The sequence below is a fragment of the Odontesthes bonariensis genome, chromosome 15, assembly GCF_027942865.1.
Source record: "Odontesthes bonariensis isolate fOdoBon6 chromosome 15, fOdoBon6.hap1, whole genome shotgun sequence".
NCBI classification, from domain to species: Eukaryota; Metazoa; Chordata; class Actinopteri; order Atheriniformes; family Atherinopsidae; genus Odontesthes; species Odontesthes bonariensis.
In genome coordinates, this window is record NC_134520.1 from 18,839,145 (window position 1) to 18,856,600 (window position 17,456).

At 41.4% G+C, this 17,456-nt stretch overlaps 2 protein-coding genes across 3 annotated transcripts in view; both read left to right on the forward strand.

The window, feature by feature from the left end:
* Positions 1-10,125, forward strand: part of cep350 (centrosomal protein 350) — a 35,004-nt gene extending 24,879 nt beyond the window's left edge. For both annotated transcript variants that reach the window (XM_075485343.1, XM_075485345.1), the window contains 10 exons: positions 105-304; positions 600-744; positions 1,231-1,391; positions 1,541-1,674; positions 1,759-1,820; positions 1,925-3,810; positions 4,200-4,727; positions 5,540-5,686; positions 6,322-6,444; positions 6,964-10,125. In XM_075485343.1, coding sequence (XP_075341458.1) covers positions 105-304; positions 600-744; positions 1,231-1,391; positions 1,541-1,674; positions 1,759-1,820; positions 1,925-3,810; positions 4,200-4,727; positions 5,540-5,686; positions 6,322-6,444; positions 6,964-7,131 — 3,554 coding nt within the window. In that variant the 3' untranslated portion in view covers positions 7,132-10,125. The remainder of the gene's footprint in view (positions 1-104; positions 305-599; positions 745-1,230; positions 1,392-1,540; positions 1,675-1,758; positions 1,821-1,924; positions 3,811-4,199; positions 4,728-5,539; positions 5,687-6,321; positions 6,445-6,963) is intronic.
* Positions 10,126-10,634: 509 nt separating this feature from the next.
* Positions 10,635-17,456, forward strand: part of qsox1 (quiescin Q6 sulfhydryl oxidase 1) — a 28,778-nt gene continuing 21,956 nt past the window's right edge. The window contains exons 1-6 of the mRNA XM_075485346.1: positions 10,635-10,803; positions 11,420-11,761; positions 13,351-13,451; positions 15,224-15,272; positions 15,636-15,738; positions 17,276-17,366. Of these exons, the coding sequence (XP_075341461.1) occupies positions 11,470-11,761; positions 13,351-13,451; positions 15,224-15,272; positions 15,636-15,738; positions 17,276-17,366 (636 nt within the window). The 5' untranslated portion in view covers positions 10,635-10,803; positions 11,420-11,469. The remainder of the gene's footprint in view (positions 10,804-11,419; positions 11,762-13,350; positions 13,452-15,223; positions 15,273-15,635; positions 15,739-17,275; positions 17,367-17,456) is intronic.

Sequence of the window (17,456 nt, forward strand, 5' to 3'; positions counted from 1 at the left end):
GTTTTCCTTCTCAACATTTTTTTCTTACAGCACATGGTTTTGGAAACTAGATCAACAACACTCTATAGGAAAAATGACTTAATATTAATCTGTTTCATTTTCAGAGTTTGTGAGCGAGGGCGACTGCTCCTCTGTGACACCTGAGTCCAGTATACGCACAGAGGGACCGGGATCTCAGCAACTGGGAAGTCCCACCTCAGCACAACCTGCCTCAGTCTCTGAAATGCCTTTGGCTTCGGTCCAGAGCAGCCCTGCAAATTACACCCAGGACTTTACTTCGGTGTCACAGCCACCTAGTAGAAAAGTATGCTATTTTTAAAAATGTTTTTATTTATGTGTATTTCAGCTTTAACTTATGGGTCCCTGCTGTTCACCTTCAGCTCATTCCATATTAAATTGCTTCATATCTGACCATACATATTTATTATACAGTATACTGTACTTCCTGTTTTTGCTTTGTTTTATACTTGCTGAGTAACAGCCATAGGTGATTTTAAGCATGTGAAATATTAATGTAGGCTTTCCTCAGTCTCTCTGACCATGATGTAATCTTCTGAAGTAATAAGAGCATCCCTTCTTCCTCCTCTTCCTGTTTTTAGTCTTCTCTCCTCAAAGGCAGCTACAGCTCTGCTGCCTCTCCTTCAGATGGCAGCAGTAAAACCAAGATGCAGCTCCACTCCACCTCCCAGACACCCACTGAGGTATCTACTCAGCCTCCTGATCCTCCTGTGGCCATACAGTCTGGTGAGTTACCCTTGTGATACACACCCACATACCTATTTTTGCAGATTAAAACTGTTCTCAGACAACATGTGAAAGCTAAAAGCAATGAGTGGACATATCGCAGCGATACTTCTGGCACTCTCGCATAATGTGATGCTGCCAGGGGAGATTTTGCAGGCATTTCTCCGATACTTAACCTGCTTAGCTGTGTGATATGAGAGGTTTACACTTCCTATTGCACTTGGTTATTGCAAAGCAGTTTTGCCTGGCCAGGATTATATGTTTCATTCATTTTCAGACAACTTTATAAACCCTCAAGCTTCATAATGCTCTTTGTTCATTGTGTTTATGAAAATGAACTTTATTCTCTCCTGGTAAAGAAAATGTACAGTAATCCCCAAAGAAATGTGTTTGAGTGGGGTCAATGTTGGATTACCTATTGCTAATCATAGGTCTGGCACCGGTTTCACATTCTAGCTGTGATTTATCATCTAAATTTGCCTCCAGAAACCACTTCAGACCAGAGTGACATTGAAAATCGTATCAAGGCCCTAAAGGAAGAGCTCAGAAAACGGAAGTTTATGGCTTACCAGCTGAAGAAAGAGCAGAAGAAGCGTCACAAAGAGCGTCTGAAGGCACAGGAGGCAAGCCTATTGAAACAACTGGAGGTAAATTGTTGCTGTATTGAAACTTAAAATAACTTTTTTCTTTAGTTCTTTATTAGCAGATTCTCTATAATTTTATATTTTTTTCATAATCATAAGTTTCATAATCGCATCATCAACTCTTAACTGTTCTACTCCTTTTTTCTTTTTAGAACTATAATAACTTCATTGAAAAAACTAAGGCAGAACTGAACAAGGAGCCAGACTCGACATCTGACATCAACTCACAGAACAGAGTTTCCAACTCCATTTTAGAGCGGTCCGCAACTAAACCATCTCCACACAGGTACAGAAAACGACAATATCTGAAAATGTAAAATAAATGTAGAAATCCACAGCGATCCCTTAAAAGCAAATCGCTCCTTTTCAGGTCTGACACCAGCATAAACTCTCACTCTGAAAGGACCCTCACTGATGCATCATTAGATCGCGGTGAGTGGTTTACAATGTCATAATTACAGTTTACTGTATTCATTTGAAATATGTTATCACAAAAATGTTCCAGTGATAATGGGACTCTCTTTTTATTATGGTAGATGCCTTTCCTCGGGAAGATGATGGCAGATCTACCTCTCTGCCTAAAGACTTGTCTGATGAAGAGCCTCTGACTCCAACTGGGGAAGTTAATGGTGAACCACAAAGTGCAACCCCAGGACAGAGAAGCCATCAATCATTAGAGAGTCTTTTGAGGCCTTCGTCCAGGGCAGAGTCCGGGGATGAGAGAGTTTTATCTGATGATAGATCTGATATTCAGGAAGAGTTTGAGGTGGAAGAAAGCTCTAGGTTTGAAGAGGAAGATTCCCAGCAACTTCTCAAACTCGAGAATCAAGACGTACTTGACCCCCAGGAGAGGTTGTTTACACCTGAGCATGTTCCCTCGCTCGTGGATCAAGAACATCAGCATCCTCCATCTTTTTGCCTTGAACAGGATAAACGAATGAAACCCAGCGAGACATCTAAATTGGAGGAAGATTTTATGTCCCATGTTACCACCTCTGGTCAGCCTCTTTCGGCTGCAGTGGACCTGGAAACTTCACCACATGCAGGCTACTCTTCAGCCAGTAACTCCCCTGAACCAGTTGCCCTCTCCTCAAATAAGGAGGCACCTACACGGGATATGGAGATTTCTCCCATAGCAGATGGTTATCACGATGACTTTGAGTCGGTAGGTTCTTCACCTCGACAAGAGCATTATAATTCTAAGCCTGAGTCTCCAATCTCAGGTTCCCCTACTGAAATTAAGGTTTCAAGAAAGGACTCCCCTAGCAAATCCCCTCCATGTGACAGCCAAGATGAAGTGGTAGAGGAGGACATATCTGAGGAGCTGAGTCAACATTCTGGCATGAGTGAACTTAGCCACCAAGTTGGAAGACTACTAGATCTCGATCAGCAGAAGGAAGATTTAAAAAATGACAACAGCATTAATTCCAGCCAAGCATCACCCATCTCTCCCTCTCCTGTTGAAGATGAAATGCCAAGTTTTAACGTTGGAGATCGGGTTCTTGTTGGCAGTGTTCAGCCTGGCACTCTGAGATTCAAAGGTCCAACCAGTTTTGCCAATGGCTTCTGGGCAGGTGTGGAGTTGGATAAGTCTGAGGGCAGCAACAATGGCACTTATGATGGAGTAGTGTACTTTGAATGTGAGGAGTGCCACGGTATCTTTGCTCCTCCGGACAAAATCACTCACCTCCCAGAAAAGTTTGAGCTCTATACAGACACCACAGAGGATGAAGACTCGTTCCTTGACGATTTGTCAGATAAAAACGGGAATAAACACAAAAAAATTGAGGACGATTCCCAAAAACACGAAAATCTGGAAAGTGAAAATGAAAATGAACACACTTCTCATAAAGACACTGAGTCTGGAGATAAAAAGGTGATGGATGAGGAGAATCAGGATCCACTTTTGGCCAGATCCTACCTCAATTCACAGCACCACAAAGAATCCAGACCTCCGATTTCTAATGGCAACGCTGGGGACATCATTTTGGATTTTGGAGATGCATCACAAACTTTCCTCATCTCTGACCTGGATGAAAGCGGGCCGGTGAAGCAGAATAACAAGGAGTCAGCCGCCCTCGTGAAGAGAGAGGACATGGATTCTAAACAGCACTTTACTCCTACTGATCTTACCACAGCAATCGATAATGATAAGCGAGAACAGAAGGACAGAGATTTGCTGGACACATTTGCGGACAAGCTTCTCAACAACTTTGTGAAAGACACTGTGAAACAGTTTGCGGAAATAAGAAAGTCTAAAGAGCAGAAGATCAGAACTGCCAACCAGACGAATGGATGTTTGTTTGGTGTGAACGATGACGAGGAAAAATGGATCGCTTCAGTCCAACAAAAAGATGGTCTACCCTTCTTTCTGCCTGCTGAAAAACAGGAACTGTCCTCTCCAGAGCTGTGTAACCAACCAGTGAGTGTATTTATGACTCTTGACTGTATTGGCAGACATTTTCTACAAATATATAACCTTTTGCCTCCCTGTGTTGGGCAGTTATCACTTAGCACCAATAACATGTCATCAGTAACTTGTGATGACGTGTTCAGTAATGATTGGCTGAATTGTAAAGATGTCATGCGTTTGTGAGGAAACCCCAACAGTGATTTTATCAAGCACGGACAAACAGAACAGGTTTATTTGACGAGGAAGTGTTCAGCCAAAGTCCAACCTTATGTTGACTGACTATTGAATTTGGTGGTCTCTGCCGAAAGTTTTTCTATCTTAAAGGTCGCCAAGAACAGAAACACTTCAAGTGGAAAACTCTGATTTGTATGTAATGGGGCTTTTCTTTTTCTCAACAGGAAAGTCCAGTGTTTGGAGCTAGTGGTCAAGAAGAGCTCGCCAAGCGACTCGCTGAGCTGGAGCTGAGCCGTGAACTGTTCGATGAGATAGGTGATGACCAGGACTGGTTTGATGAGGACTTTGGCCTCAGCTCACGTAGAGAACAGCAGAGACTCAAACAGAAAGAAGAGGCAAAGCTGGGAGGTGAACCTGCGAGATCTCCCCCATCAGCCGGGCAGCCTATGGGAGGCATGGTTTCATCATTAGGTGGGGAACCACAGGTAAAAACTCCACCTAGACCCGAGCTACCCCTGCCCATGCCTCCAAAACTACCCGAGCAGCCGGCCATGGTTGTGCCCCACTCAGCCACTGAGGTGGAGAAAATGGTCCACGCTGCCGCACGGGAGATCTGGGTGACCTGTGACCTGGGCAGAGAGGGAGCTCTAACTGTTGCACAACTGTCAAACCCTACACCTTCTTTAGAGTTTCTTGGTAAAGATTCCAGCAGCCAAGACCAGGAGGCCCTTTCCATCCGCAGCTACAAAAAGGTAAAAAGACGGGGGGAAAAAAGAAGTTTGCTAACCAAGAAGCAAAAAAACAAAAGAATAAATAAAATACTGTGTCCAGTAACATCCTCTGGGACAGTTTAAAGTTATCAGCTGTCAAGAGCTGTGGGTGCAATTCAATGTAAGATGGAGAAATAAAACACTGGGAATACTCAGTCGATCAGAAATGTTAAGCGCTGAAAGCCCCACCCCGAAGGTATTGGGTCATTTAAAGACATATAACCTCCTTCGCAGACCAGTTTTAAAATATCTCACCAGGAAGCATGTTTAGCCCCTGGTTGCTGCAGTTGAAATGGAGGAAGTTGAGGAAAGGACATTCCAAAGGTGCATTTTTCACTGCACCGACCTTTTCCAGTTACTGTGTTCTCTTCGGAGGTCTTTTCCTCGGCCCCCTCCATGAGCACCACAGGATCCATGGCCAAAATGGAGTTCCAGTGGACAGATTTCCAGCATTTTACTTCCACCTTTCATTCACAGTAGTTGTTACTGTTTAAAAATACAACATTTAAACTCAGACTTTGTTTTTGGGTGCTCCAGAAGCAGCCAGACTGCAGCTATAGTAAAATTTACTCTGACCACTGAGATTAGAGGCCAGACAACAGTTATTTCACTATCCCTGTGCTGCTTCAAACCTTCAGTTTATTGCCCCACATGTGTCTTTAGTTACTCCGATTATTTGATTGAAAAGATAATACTTGCATTTACTCGAGCTGAGAGTTTAAGCTCAGTTCTGAGCCAGGCTTTAATACGAACATTTTTTCTCTCTCTTGTCTCATGTCATTTTCCTCCTGTAGGCTGTGTTTGACCTGACGTGGGAGATACTAAAGGAGATCTACGCTGAAGACCCCAACACTGATCAACCTCAGTGGGTCAAACCGCGCCGTGTTAAGACCTCCTCAGTTCACAGAGTCAAAACATCTGGAGACATCAACAAAATCCAGGTATAGTTGTGCTGGACAGTCACCAGCAGCAGAGAAAGTAACAGTTTATAACTGGCAAACAGTGTCCCATTTAGTAATAAATAATTTTTTCTAATACCAATTAAAGTAAAAATCTTTTGTTTGATATTATCTCTCTATCTCTATCTCTATATATATATATATATATATATATATATATATATATATATATATATAGTGTGTGACCAGCCTTCGAGTGAATGATTGTTACTCTTATTCAGACACGTTTTTGTTGAATAATTTCGTTAACTTCAAGGTTTGCGCATAGTTCAGCTGTGCCAATACATGCGGAGTCAGCTGTGTGTGTAGCTTTAAAGCTATTTTACCTGAACACTGCAATTGAAAATAAGAATTTTTGTTCTTAATTGCTTGCCTGGTTAAATAAAGGTAAATAAAATAATAATAATAATACCTCTTGATATTTAGACCACAGTGAGACTTCCAGCGCTTTGTTTCTTCTCTGCTAAGCTCTCAGATGGCTTTGTCGGTTTGCTCCCTTGTTATCAGCAGTCCAAAAGTTCTTTTACAGTCACGTGAATACGTTGTCAGTCTTTTCCACGTAAGATGACGCAGTGCTCTGTGTTTTTTTCCCTTTTTCCCCTCATATTGTTGAACAGGAATTTGTCACAGCTGAAGTGCTAAAACTGTATGGTCTGACCCAAGATCTGAGCCAGAAGACCGACTGGCAGAAGATGTTGAAATTTGGCAGAAAGAAGCGGGACCGAGTCGATCACATACTGGTAGGCCTCCGATTATTTGTTTGGCCTTTATTATTATTATTATTATTATTATTATTATTATTATTTTACCAAAAAAAAAGTTATTGGCCACATCAAATACTTTTGAAATCATTTTTAAAGACATTTAGAACTTCCATGTTTAGGTTTTTAAACCTAAACAAATTTAGTGTTATGCCCCTAGTTGAGTTATTGAGTTCTGTGAAGGAGTAACCAGCGAAATACTGGTGCATGTTTTCTACTTGTCAACATTTTAATTTTGTTTCAGTTTGCTCAACAATTGGACGGAAGCGTCTACTTTTTCTGAGAAGGGAAAAAGTTTTAGCTAAAAAGTCAGTCATGCTACAGTAAGAGTCTGAGGGTCAGATTTAAAAAAAAAAAAAAAAAAAAAAAAAGGACATGACAGAGGTTGAGCGCTGGCTAATCTTCCATTTAGCAAATGTTCCTCCCTAAAGTAATTAATTGCAGTTTGAACAACTGTCGGTCTCTCAGTTTTTGTAGCTAAGCCTCTTTGTCTCTCAGGTTCAGGAGCTCCACGAGGAGGAGGCCCAGTGGGTCAATTACGACGAGGACGAGCTGTTTGTAAAGATGCAGCTGGCCGACAGCATCTTCGACGCGTTGCTTAAAGACACTGCAAATGTGTTCTCGCTCATTTCTGAAACCAGGGCCAAAAGAGACACGATATCCTGATGGCTCAGACTTCAAAGTACTCCTCCTTCTTAAATCCCCTTAAATCTTTCCTCACTGCAGTGAACCCCCAGACAACGAAACGCCCCTCTATCCAACACCAGCTCGCGTGCCAACAGCAATCCTCTGATGCCTTTCAGTTCCACTATTGACCGTCAGCTGAACGACTTACGGTTATGTCTGTGACATTACTTGCTCAATTTGCCTCTGCAAACTGTATTGATGATTAAAAAAAAAAAAAATGTTTGACACACAAGACACCTCTGAAGCAGTCCAGCCTTCCTAAACCTTCACACCATCTGGTCTCAGTTCTCTCCTCCTGGACTGGTGATTTTAGGAGAATGAGTAGATGCGTTGATGGTACGGACTGTTCCTTTTCTAAGCACGGTGAAGTCCAGAATGCTGCTAAGCTCGCTGTTCCATTGTGGATATTCAGTATTGCATCCAGTCGGAACAGCAGTGAAATGTTAAATTTTGTAACGAACCTTTAACGAAAGAATATACAGTGCAGCCTGTACGTTTGCCTCAAATGGAGACCGTTTAGATTACAGTTTATATTTTGGCCCACTTATGTAGCCATTCAATGGTTGGCTCTACAAGCCACTTTTTTGCTGTGGCATTGGGTGAAACATAATTCTATTAATGAATTATATGTACATTTTGGAGCTATGCAGAAAGTATCAAACCTTTTCTCCCCCCAGAAAAAACCTGATCCGTTGTGGTCGGGCTGCACTGTATTGGAAACGTCACGGGGTTCAGATTTCTGAGAAAAGTTCTGCGCTCCCTGATTATTTATTGTGTGGAAACGCTTGCTTAAAGCAGAGAGAAACGTTCAGAATGGTTTAACGATCCCGTCGGCATCGTGGGATGACCTCATTTTTTGCATCGCGCAGAGAAATTCTAACGTTATTGTAAAAGCACAATGGAAATGTGAACATGGCACCACAACGTGTGGGGAAAAACCAGGAAAAAGAATGTGGGGGGATCTTTTAATATTTATAGTTGCGATGTTAATAATTCACTGAAATTGTTTGACTAACTGTGTGACTTGTGAAGTTGCAATCACTGTGTCCCACTGCCATACCGTATGTAAATATTGTGAAGCAGACTGTGTACCGGTGTCCATAGGTTGAAAACATGTTAGCCTTCAGAGAAGAGGCCTCTCCAACGATTTGTGCTTCATCACAGAAGGCTGCTTCTTTTTTTTTTATGTGCAGTGATCGCAGCCGGTAACAGCGTCGTTCCTCTTCACCTCCAGCTGCGTCTCCGTTTTAGCAGCGTTATGCAACACAAGTGACGTCAAAGTTTTATCTATATGCTGGCTGTAGAATTCATCGAGCTGCTTTTTGGAGCTCAGCTGAACAGCATCACTCACGTAAGCGCATGGTATGTAAGTGGGACACAGAGGACTGGCGGTGGGCTTGACTTGAGGTTTTTTTATAACCAGATTTTGGGGTTGTACTGAAATGCTGGATTTGAGCCTGACTAACCCTACAGTCCATGTACTTCTCTTATTAGAGACGTGCAGTTGTCCTTTTGTTCCTCATAGGTTTCTGTGGTAAAGGTTTCCAACAGAACATTTGCCCCCAAAAAGCACCTGGTCGTGATTCAGCACAGTCACATCCTCCGTTTGCTTCTGATACATCTCGATTGACAGCAATCAGCGAGTCTGAACTTAGGTATTCTTTCTCCATGCTCCATTTAAGTGCCTCCTTAAGTTAACTTACAGATTTATAACTTGATTTTCTTGACGTCTCAGCATCCTATGGACCTCTTTCTTTTTTTCTTTTTTCTCATGTTTCTTGTATAGTACCATTTTGTAAAAGGTCCCCATACGGCTCCCCCTCTTTTTTTTTTTTTTTTTCTTTTTTTTTTTGGATGCACCAGTCCTTCAGTTTCTGCCTTATCGCTCTCTCACTCTCATAGTCTGGTAGCAGAGGTTTTCCAAACGTTTGTCCAAATCAAGTTCCCTGTTTTGTGTCAAGTCACCCGTGCATTTGTGCTTCAGTCAACAGGCTTCACAGTGTGAGTCATTGGAGTGATGTGGGCGAGCACGTAGGGCTGCATCCAAGGGCTTATTTGGGTCTCACTGTCAGTGCTGCTTTGATCCAGCAGAACTTTGTACAAAGTATGACCGAGCTCTCTAATCCTTTCTGACTGGAGCTTAAGTGACCTTAAACTTGAGTCTTCTTTTTTTTCTACTGTCAGTGTTCTGATTGTTGCTAAGATGTATGTTCAAACTGTAAATTATGTAATGTAGAATAAGACCAAAACCGTTTAATACCAATATCTCCATGCTGTATGACTCGTATGCCCGGTCTGAAGGCGTGTATATATAACAGTAGTAGCGACATGATTAGTAACCTTGGCAACTTTTTCCGCAAAGCTTTATTGCAAATCCTCTGGCGTCTTCCTTTTGAATTGATTGTATGTGGGACGAGGTTAAGTTCCCCTCTGTAACTATGCAGTACTAGATCCTATTTGTTGTTTTTAATGTATGGACCAAACAGCTTCGACCTCTGCTGTAGTCTGTAAATAAAATGAATGTTTTAGTAGTAGCTTCGAGCTGTTTGGGCGTAAGGGGAGATTGCTCCCATCCTGCTGGTCTGGAGTCGGTGCTCTTCAGAGGGAGTTGGAGCAGCCTTGCTTTAAATCAGACGTTTGGTTTGATCGGAGTAGAAGAATTTTTAAAAGATTGGCACAAAAAATATTTATCAGAGTAACTCCGTCAGACTAGATTTCCCTCTTCACCTTTTGAAATGTTTATGAATATTTATAATAATGTTCCGTGAGTGTGTTAAAGACACTCGGAAGACTTGTACAATTCTTTTTTTTTGGATGTAAATATACCGTCTATCCAATTAGACCCACTGTTAGTGTGACCTGAATGGTGGTTGTAAAATAAACAGTGTTTACTTTGCAAATATGTACATAGTATATATTTGTTAATGAAATCAAATTTGACTCTGTAAATAAAGCTTTCATTGTTTCTAAAAATGATATGTTTGTGCCTTTATGTGTTCTGGTATTTAAGTAGGATGTGATGTATTCAGAAGTCGTGACCACATGTTGTTTTAGTGCTGACAGCAGACCAAAGGGTGCCCCCCCCACACATGTTTACCAACGTGACATAATTGGGATGCTGTGGTGTGTCTGCTGGTTTCTGTCAAATATTGGATTACATGTTTTGAATGTAGTTTTGAGTGTCACTGTGCAAAGTTGCCTTTGAGGCACAAAACTGAACACTTAAGTGTAATGAAGGAATCTTTATCTGACTGATTACAGTAGTAATTGTATTTCTAGTGGTTGTATTTCTATTCAAACTCGGTGTGAAATGTCTGTGCTGCCTTATTTTTAGAGAAGGGAGTTTCTCCTGCCAACCCTTCCAAACAAGCCACACTTGCTCGCTCTATTTCTAACTTCACTGTCATGAACTTTAACATTTCACATGATAACGAATTACAACTTCCCAGATTGATAAGCAGCAGCAGCAGTATTGGTCTGAGGTCATTGCGGATGTATTTCCTCCTTGGCGTTGTGTTAACAAACACCTGAATGCTCCAGATCAGCGTCTACTTTCACAGAGGACCTCTCACTCTCTCATGATCACATGATTGGGCGCCTTTGATTTTGCTGGACCCGGCTGCTACTCACCCTCCAGACACTCATGAAGGAGTAAGGGTGTACTTAATTTTTCACTCTCTACTTTGTTGGATAAATAATAACACGTTGCAATGCGTTATGTGTTGTACAAATGAATTTCATGTCTGTTAGACTTCAGAAAGAAGGCGTTCATGCTTTCTCCACGCGACCGACTGAGCTCCATCTGCAGAAAAGCACGTGAAAGTTAAAAAAAAAAAAAAAATAGTAATAGAAAATGTAACTTAAAAAGACCTTATAATCGTTCAATCCATTGCATGGTCACAAAACATGTAAACGGGATTCACTTTAAGTCCGTTCTTGGTCAAGATCGAAGGACTCCTGCTAGTTATAACTTTATTATATTAGGCTACTCCTCATTAGGAGGTTATTTCCTGTTTGGCAACACGCGCAGACCAACACGTCACTTTGCATCGCGATCATTTCATAATTTGGGATCTTGTCCACGCGCTCCTATCAAGTCATGTCAACAGAGGCGAACAACGCAGGAAAGTTGTAGGGACGACGCGGTGTTTTTTGGAAGCTCACTCGGCAGGGGGAGGACCCATGAAGGCTGTTGACCGTGGAGGAAGAAAAAAAAGAAGGGCAGGGAGAAAAGTTGGGTCAACTTTTTTTTTTTTTTTTTTGACAGTGAGGTAGAAAGTGTCGGCCTTTGGAGAGGCAACTGCTTGGAGCTGGAAGATGGCGCGACGCTGTGGCCGTGCCACGTCTCGGTTTAATGAAGAACAGCGAACGTATCCCAGAGAGAAAGCGACTGCTGCCGTGTTGCTGTGCCTGAGTCTCTTATTTGTTTCCCCTGCGGAGGCCGGACTCTACACCGCTTCCGACCAGATCACCTTGTTAACTCCGGAAAATGTGGAATCGGTTTTGGTGAACTCCACCGCTGCCATGGTCGTGGAGTTTTACGCTTCGTGGTGCGGACACTGCATCTCCTTTTCTCCGGTGTACAGAAAACTGGCCATGGACGTGAAAGGTTGGTATGAACCTGCAGAGAGTCACGTAGCTGCAGCTGTTTGCACTGACCAAATAAATGAAGAAACCAGCTCTCAATCTGTTGATCCAACTTTGAATAATTATTCTGACTTGATGCCTGTACATATGTGTGTGTTTGTGCATCTTATTACTTCTGCAAACTTTAATCTACAGCAGACAAAACCATCGAAATGTTCCGGGGTTTGTTTTAAAGAACATGGTAATTTCTTTGAAAATGTTATAGTATTTTCACCTTTTTAATCAGATTATTTTTTTTAATTTTTTTTGACAAAGGTAGTACCCGGATTAAATCCCACCCCAGAGGCTGTGTGCACAGCAGAGTCTCAGGTGTTTAACCTCTTAACCTCAGGAACATATTGATTCTGACTTTTTTTTTTTTTTACCCCAACCCTCTTGGACTCTGCTTGGTAAATCATTTAACTATATCACACTGTATTTTTCTGATGGAGATGCATTCTAATGTTTAGTAAGTATTAGGATTGGATGCTCTCTCTCATAAGCAGACCTTGTTTTATGAGTAAGTTTAAGGAAACTTTAAAGACTAAAAAATTTAAATCCAATCACGTAGTTTTAATGTGGCCCGAGTTATCTGCACAGCACTCGGGAGCAGCGAGGTGTTTTATTCTCTCTGTTAATTAGAGCTTGTGATCTGATAAACTAGCTTTCATTCCGCTCAGTGCTGTGTGGCTCACCATCACGTCTTATGACCGGAGGTTGGTTCTGCAGCTCAAGCCCAAAAAAGAATGTCACAGACCGGTGAGAGGGACTATAATTAGTCAGGGGCAAAGACTCTGATGGTTGCAGAGGGTTCAGCACAGTCACAGGGAATTTCAGTTCTGTGTGTCACTCTCGCATTCAGTCACCACTGACAACTGATGACTTTGCTGTCAGTAAACCTATTCTATAAAATGAGAAAGGATCATTTCACAACGCCTCTGGGGAGATCAGAAACGTGTGCAGATAATGACTGTACGATGGCAGTAGCACCACATCAGCCTCGGGCCTTTGCTAATATGTCGGCCGCCACAGTCCTGCTGATGACTTGTAAAACGAGAAGTGAATTATTTTGCACCAGAAACTCTTTACAGGCCAATCAGGGACACCGATGTACATGTAAGTCTGTTGCCTTCTTCACAAATTCCCACGTTTTTCGCACACTGACAAATATCTAGTTCATGTCCCAATTAGTCAACTTGATCATTCAACCATCCATCCATCCATTTTCTATACCTGCTGAATCCGTCGGTTGGACCGCGGGGGGGCTGGAGCCTATCCCAGCGGTCAATGGGCGAGAGGCGGGGTACACCCTGGACAGGCCGCCAGTCCATCACAGGGCCACATAGAGACAAACGAGACAAACAACCACACACACGCTCACACTGACTCCTAAGGACAATTTTAGAGACCCCGAGTACCCGGAGAGAATAACTTGATCATGTCTCAGTTAAACAATTTCACTTGTCTGTTGACACACAAGGAACAAGTGCAACGCAGGATCAGCGCACACTAGATGGTACACTAAATATTTACTGTGGCTCTCTCGTCCTCTGTTTGATGTCTCTTGTTCAGAGTGGAAGCCAGCGGTGAACTTGGCAGCTATAGATTGTGCCTCAGAAGAGAACAGGAAGGTCTGCACTGACTACAGTATCAAAGGATACCCCACTCTAAAGGTATTGTGTTTTATATGAGCTATCTTCACAGGGCCACACACTCTGTTGTCTGTTCCTTCTTCTGTCATGATGGCAGCTTAATACATTTCCTCATTTAATTATTTTACAAAAGCCATGAATGTATAGCTTAGCAAGCCTACTGGACACAGTCTCGTGACCTGAAAGATTCAGGGCCTCCCTGAGTTATACCTGAAATAAGTCACCAAAGAAGACCTATACTAACTACAAAGCAATAAAATACAACTAAAAGAAGGTTCAAAATACTTTTTTTTATTTTTATTTTAAAAGGACAATTACAGCAAGATGCTAAGTGACAACAGAATGAAGTCAAATAACTTGAAGAACACACAAAATTATTAAAATAATGCAAAAGCACAAGACGACCACAGATACTAAATAACTAGTGATATATAAAACATTGACACCTACAACATGGAAAGAGACATGGATCACAGATGGACAAAAAAGCCAAAAAGTCACACGACTTCAAAAAGATGCAAAGTCACTACAAACGGATGTAAAATGATTACAAAGAGACACAAAATGACTCAGAATGTGTTGTATGATGGGGGAAACCACCACAAACACGCAAAACAACTAAGATTAACTTTAAAACAACTTGTAAAAGATTTAAAAAGACAAAAAGATACAGACGAGTGAAAAGACCTAAAGAGACATAAGGGCAGATAAATGAAAAGTGAATAGATAGATGTACACAAAGATATAATGAAATAATTTAGTCTTTCTTTCAGTCTGGGTGTCTTGCTCCTCTGAAATAATGCCAGTCTGTTCCCATGGCCTCAATCTGATAATCTGTCTGTGACTTAAACTGATAATCAGCTGATGAAAATTCCAATTTTTTTGTTAAGAGATCTCTTCTAAAAAAAACCCAAAAAAACCAAAAACAGTCACAGCCAAATTAAGTATCTGCCGCCATGGTTTCCCATCTTGTGGTTTTACAAGATGGGAAACCTTCTTGTGCGCCCTCTTTCAACACTCATCTTGATTTTGCCCGGCGTGTTGTGGGGGAAAAAAAAGTGCTGAGTCATATGCAGCAACAACAACTGTATTTCACATCATTTATACAAGTCGTCCGAAATGCAGATACAAAGGCAGCCGAGCATTTAGAATCTGAGGAATTTATGCATAACTGTTCACCTATAAGTGACCACATTTGTTGCTTAATGGATTTGTTTTTTTAAAATTATGCCACTTTGTCATTTCACTGCACAAAAGTAAGCTTTCCTATCTTCGTGCTAGTGTAAGAATGTAGTGTCTTAGTGTTTTCAGTGTGGAAGACAATGTGATTTATGTACGGTTAGTGCTGCATGAAAAGGCCATGTGAATTTTTACAGATGAGGTTAGATACCGGGGACTCCAGAGTGTTTGCAGTGTGGTTAACTTTTACATGAGCAGAGGCAACACTGCAGAAACTCTCCCACCTCAAACATCTGCGTTTGTATTTGCAGCATATCTGATTAGTCAGCAGCCCTGTGTGTTACGACCTCTGTTCTCAGTCATCTAGTGGAAGCCATTGAAACAAAGGGCTCCTTCTGTTTTAACTCACAAAGGAGCTTTAACATCTGCGACTCATTTTAAACCGGAGAGATTTGGAGGTCAAGGCAGGTAGAGGGAAGAGCCCCCCCCCCACCTTTAAACGTTACACAACTCCACTTTGAGTCCCTTGTGGTCGTGCTGGGGCCATCTAATCTGATGTCACCTCTCTGTTTCTCCTTTTCAACCACAAACTTCCTTCTTTTTTCACTTTACAGTTCTTCAATGCCTACTCCAAAGCCGCTACTTCAGGATTGGTTTATAGAGGTATTGTTACCCACACGGAAGCAATTCACAGAGCTCTCAGTTTCTTTACAAACTCCATCTTAATTTTTTTTTGTAGAAGTGTTGCACTAGCATCATGATTGAGTGGAAATAGGCATAGTAATTATTCGTCTTATGGTCAGAGTGATAATTAGCCCTTTGTCCATTTTTTTCCTTTACTATTATTATTGACCGAGGCCAGTTATAGTGTGTAACTGCATGTGCTGTGTACCATTCATTTCACCTAATGGAGCTGTTACCCTTGTAGCTGTGTGCATTAATTCTCAGGGAGCTATGACTGTGTCTCAGTGAATGATAATCCATCTGGCTTACATAGAGTTAAACCTCATGCCCTTTGATTTCCAGGTTTTCCCCGTGATGTTCGAGGTCTCCGTCACAAGATCATAGACAGTCTGGAAGCTCATGGCGAGCCTTGGCCCCCCGCATGCCCGCCACTGGAGCCCACCAGGTAAACGCATACTAGATTTCACACAACAACTTTTTTTTGTTTGTTTTTTAAACCATCGGTTCATGGGAACATTCAACAATTATCACCACGAGGGGGTCATTATTTATTTATTTTTTTATCAGACAAGGTGTATGTTTACATTTGTTTACACAGCTACAGTTTGCGTTTTATGATTAGCTCAGTTTTTAGCACAAACATGGCAGCAAACATTTCGACACTGCCATTCTTTTCACATAGTTGTGCAGCTTTATCAGCAAAAGAAATGTGTCCTTGTTAACCTGCCCTGTGCCTCTTTGGTAATTTATACATATCAGACAGAGAAGGCTCAGCACCGAATGAATGCGTACAATAAGCCGACATAGAATCAGCTGAGAAACAGTAGAGCTACAGCTTGCTTCCAAAACATTAATGATACAAACTTCTAACTTACCAATCAGTTCCGGATAATATTTCAGTTCTTTACTTGTCAAAAGCTGTCTCTAGTAAAAAAAAAAAAAAAAAGAGAAAATAAATAGGTGACACCTGTATTTAATCTGGTTTTTGGCTTTTTTTCTGTCATTTGTTATCTTAGTTGATGAACACAGTTTCTTTGTGGGAGGGGGTGGTGACGAAGGAATAGTTTGCTTACCAGGAGCTCCCACTGTTGTCCTAATATCTGTGCTGTTCACTTGCTACCATTTGGATGTTTTAGCCTAAAAATATGATGTCAAATGTATTTCTTTTTCCTACTGTGTCGATAGCTGTAGGTTATTTGGAGGTTACCCATTACCCATGATGTATTTGTACGACTAAAGCATGTTAGAAGCTGCTGTGAAGTAGATGTCTTTCTGCTTCGAGCAACTCTAATATGACAATAAGTAAATGCAAGCCAAACTGCTTGGTTGCTTACATTATTTCACAGTTGTATGGTCTCTCATTTTATCAGTGTATATTTGAATCTTTTTCTCATCATGCTGATGGATTATTTACATTTATTTGTCGTGGGCAGAATTGCTTTACAGGGCAAAAACAAGATCAAAGTGACAGCTGATTTTCTATAGCTACTGTGCAATCTGCACGCCTTCAGCTGATATATAAGGAAAGCTCAACTGTAAGTTTAAAGTTATTTATTTGAGCTTGATTGTTCAACATGTTTCTGCACAGAATATTCTTCATTGGTTCATCATTACATGTAGGCCATCCTGTTCTGACTGTAGACTGTCTTGCTCAAAAAAACAAACACTTGCACCAGAATGTTGTAATGTGCAGATTATTTTGATGGTTCAGCAGGAAAGCAAAGCAGGAAGTTGAGTTTATTTATGTTCTGACATTTAAAGGGAAAGTACCGTTGCACTGTTTTCTGTTTTTAGTAGTTTTTCGTGAGTCAGGGCAGAAGCTTTGTAGTAGAATCTGATTATAAATACTAATAATTTATTCTGGCATAAACCAAATCAATAGTAAGTCCTTTTGAGATTCATTTGTGATGTCTGGAGTTTTTTTCTTCACTGACTGTCAGATCTAGGACCCCGATCTTAACTGTTCTGTCTGCACCTTCCAGTCAAGCAGAGATCGACATCTTCTTTGAGACCAACACGGTTCTACACCTGGCCCTGATTTTTGAAGAAAATAAATCTTACATTGGCCGAGAGGTGATGACTCACATTTCCTTCCACTTGGGGTGTTTGTTTCATTCTGTGTTACATCTGTCTGCAAAACATAGGAAATTTACTTCCAAAACC